This window comes from Formica exsecta, unplaced genomic scaffold, assembly GCF_003651465.1.
Source record: "Formica exsecta isolate Colony F162 unplaced genomic scaffold, ASM365146v1 scaffold365, whole genome shotgun sequence".
Classification (NCBI taxonomy): domain Eukaryota; kingdom Metazoa; phylum Arthropoda; class Insecta; order Hymenoptera; family Formicidae; genus Formica; species Formica exsecta.
This window is the reverse complement of record NW_021850897.1, coordinates 1,604,789-1,608,897: the sequence shown is the minus strand read 5'-3', so window position 1 is coordinate 1,608,897 and position 4,109 is coordinate 1,604,789. Positions and strand designations below refer to the sequence as shown.

General features: G+C 31.6%; 1 protein-coding gene across 3 annotated transcripts in view; it reads left to right on the top strand.

The window, feature by feature from the left end:
- The window catches only part of LOC115239160 (disheveled-associated activator of morphogenesis 1), a 44,597-nt gene that overhangs the window by 33,646 nt on the left and 6,842 nt on the right, over positions 1 to 4,109 (top strand). For all 3 annotated transcript variants that reach the window (XM_029813526.1, XM_029813528.1, XM_029813527.1), the window contains 3 exons: positions 1,856 to 2,164; positions 3,286 to 3,510; positions 3,749 to 4,103. In XM_029813526.1, coding sequence (XP_029669386.1) covers positions 1,856 to 2,164; positions 3,286 to 3,510; positions 3,749 to 4,103 — 889 coding nt within the window. The remainder of the gene's footprint in view (positions 1 to 1,855; positions 2,165 to 3,285; positions 3,511 to 3,748; positions 4,104 to 4,109) is intronic.

The window sequence follows — 4,109 nt, the reverse complement described above, 5'->3', positions numbered from 1 at the left end:
TAACGGTTTGGAAATTATTTAAGTTTAAAGTTAGTATTGATTCTTATGAAAAATCGCGTATTGTACACGGAAAAAAAAATGCTGTTGCTTCAATTAAAGTCTACGTCACGGGCTGCCAACAAATATACATAGTTCATTCAATAATATTTCTATTGGACCAAATATCTGGATTATTAAAATAACTATCTAGATATTTGGTCCAATAAAAATATCATTGAATGAACTATATATGTTTGTGGCAGCCCGTGACGTAGACTTTAATTGAAACAATAGCATTTTTTTTTTCGTGTACCTTTCTCTCTAGCTAAAATAACACAATGCTTTATATAAAAATAAAATCTTTAGAAAAATAAAATATTTTTAGCTTAAAAAAAGCAATTTTTTACAAAAATTGCGTTAAAAAATATATTTTATTATTGAAAAAGAGTATATTAAAATCATAAAAATGTTTCTACAATTTTTACAAAAATAAAATTTTCCTTATTAAAATAATTTTTTAACAAAATTGGCATTAAAAAAGAGAGAATGTAAGTTAATGGTATAAATTTTTTTTTCTCTCACGTGCACGCTAGTTGAATATCACGTTTGGTTGTAGTTCCTCGTGTCGTAGCGGTCACGTGCGTGCAGGCTTCTGTCTCATATGGCGCAAACACGCGCATGTAAAATCCTTATGGGAAAAACGTCGGACGATTCCTCCGCGCATATATGTAATATATGCGATCTCTTGCAATCACGTAGAGATAATGTTTACAAAGAATAAATCGACCCCAGTACGGGAATAAATAATTTTCTAGTCACGTGTGAAAGTACCTTAGGAATTCAGCGCTCCTGACCTTTGCTGCCGTTTCTTGTTGACTGGAGTTGCTGCGAGTAGAACGAAATGAGAACAAGCGTATAATAATAGAAATAGATTTTAAAAATTAAAATTGGTTAACATTTTAATATATGTACACACACACACACACACATATAAATATAAACACACGAGATATAATATATCATATACTAATTATAATAATTTATACAATAATTTTTAAATAATAATTTTATTATCAGTCCACATTATTATTGCACGGTTATATTATTTCGAAATCCATAATGATCAAGCATACAGTATTACTTTGTAATGTATAATATTTTTCCTTTATAAAAAAATTTTAATATGCATAAAAGAAACATATTTTAACATTTTATATAATAATTTGAAATTTATTTAAATAAAATTTTGAAATTTTATAAGACTGTTTACACAAAATTAGATTTGTAAATATAGATAAACAGCTTGCAACTCTATCTCTTCCTAAATCTATATAATTATCATTATTACAGAGTTTTCGAAATTGTGTTGGGGGCTTAATAAAATATATTTTGCGTACTTTATATACCGTGGCCGTGGGATCATTGACAACATCCTCTTATAAACGCGACAATTTAAAAAATGCTAAGATTTACATATATTAATAAAATTAAGAGTTAATGTTATATCCTCAATTGTTGTAAATCTTTCTCATTCTCTCATAAACATTTAATCAAATCGCTACGATAATGTATTCAATGGAAAAATATATAAAAAGCTTCACGATTTTTATTAGTTGAAAGCGAAATCCACACACAGCGCAAAGAACTGCGGCAACAGCAAGTTGCATTATTGATCGCGATGCTATCTGCCTATACGAAAGTCTATACACACACATGTGCGCGTAACTAATTTTTTAAATATAATTCATACAATGTAGACACATATAGTAGTAGCATATATATAAGTTTATATCTTTTTATGCTCATTGGTGCAATATTACTTGTATGATCTGTAACAGCCAGAATGCAGAACTGATTCAATTGCTTTCTTTTGCAGGATGATGAGCCACCGGAAATCACGTATTGCGTTGTGGAACACACGGGTACGCTCACGCTACAAGCGATGACACCTACCTTGCCAATGCCAGCCGAGGAAGAGCTAAATAAAATGTTTCTCGAACTCGTCGACGAATTGGACTTAACCCAAGCCAATCGACAGGCGGTTTTAGCACTTCCGGCGAATAAAAAGTGGCAGATATATTGCTCTAGAAAAGGTAATGGCACGCTGGACAACGGAGGCTTGCGGACAACCGATCTGAGCGGCGATCCCGAGGACTATATTAATAGATTGAAGACGATAGCGAGCGTGAGTGAACAAAATTGTTTAATAGAATGGATAATTAATTATCGACACACGATCAACTTTTTTATAAAATGTATTCGACATTTCAGATTGTATTTAAAGTTCTAATTCAAAAAAATCTTAGTATATTAAATATATTGAAATTTTCTAACCCGAATCGAGATGTAGTATACAATAATATAACATCGATATTTGCAATAAATATTTCTATTTTGTAATTTTATTTATTACAAATTTTATTTGTTATAGTTACGATACATTTGCACTTTGCTTTAAAAATTTTCTTACTAAAATGTGAATAAAGAATAAAAAAAATTAAACAAGCTAATAAGTTGCACTCAAAAAAGTGGTATTGCAACCACAGCAAAAATTTTCTGGGTGCGCAAAATTAACTGAGGTACATAAATGATTAGCAAATACTGTGATATCGCATATGTTTCGCATTTAATCAATCTAAGTGACAGAGACAGAATTTATATCTGAACTGTTTGTGAAATTTAGAAAGAATGTTTTTCTGTGGCGCCTATCCATGTTAAGGCCAATCATACTTGTTATAAAGTTTGGCTGTGGTACACAGAAAAAATTAGCGGCAAGAAACAAATGAATATATAATCCTCACATCTAACATATTTGTATAACGCGCCCAATCTATCTAGCTCTTTTAAACAATTTCTCTCAATTTTTCGATGCTGCAGTTATAATTGGCAGTTATATTTCTCACAAAGATCGTTCTAGCTGTAGTATCGAAACTCATATTTATCCAATGCAGTGATTAACATTTGGCAATGGGACCTAAATTTTCTAGAAGATATTATTAGAATATTGCTGCTATAAATTCTATATGTAACAGACAATATTCTAACAGATACAAAAAATAGCGATAAATTTTTGTTGTGACACCTAGAAATCTACCTATATCAGCAAGACATTTTTTGAGTGTGCTAATTAGATATATAGTCTTCAGAAATATGTAGTTTTATATTATGCGTATATAAATTCGCGATAATAAAACTGTTTAGAGTTAATAATTTTCTCAGAAAGTTATAAAAATTATACCGCCAATTATTTTCAACTTTATATTTCTCTAATAATAATATATGATAAGCATCGAATATTCTGTGCAGAGTCCTTTTCCAGAGGAAGATGAGGAGATATCGAATCAAATGCGCCAAGCCGAAGCCCTAAAGACAGCTTTGAGGACGCAGCCGCATAGTTTCGTTCTCAGATTTATAGAACTAAATGGTTTAAATGCTCTTTTACAAGTATTAGAGACCATGAATGCTGAGGCGGCTAATAGCAATCTCCATACCAGTGTCATAGGATGTCTAAAAGCTTTAATGAACAATTCGGTGAGTCCCGTCTTTACTAACTTGTGTAATAAACGTCCCAAAAAATTTATTAACGATATGTATAAATTATGAATCGAAGAATCAAATAATCAACTTATTTAACTTTCTCATATTCTTTTAATGAAGATATGCAAACCACTAATTAATTAATATCTTACATTTCTAATTTCGTTGAAAGAAACTAAACGCGTACCGTTATTTCTTCTTTATTATTCATAATTAACTTTTTTTTTTCTAGAATGGTAGAGCGCATGTGTTGGCGCACCCAACGGCAATCAACACGATATCACAGTCGCTGGCGACTGAGAATATAAAGACAAAAATTTCTGTATTAGAGATCCTCGGCGCAGTTTGTTTAGTGCCCGGAGGTCACCGCAAGGTCCTAGAGGCTATGTTGCACTTCCAACAATACCATTCCGAGAGAACGCGCTTCCAATGTATAATTAATAATCTCGATAAAAACTTTGGCGCCTATAAGGACAATCTGTCCCTGAAGACGGCAATCATGTCATTTATTAATGCTGTGCTAAATTATGGGCCGGGTCAGGTGACATTAGAGTTCAGACTGCACTTGAGATACGAGTTATTGATGCTCGGCA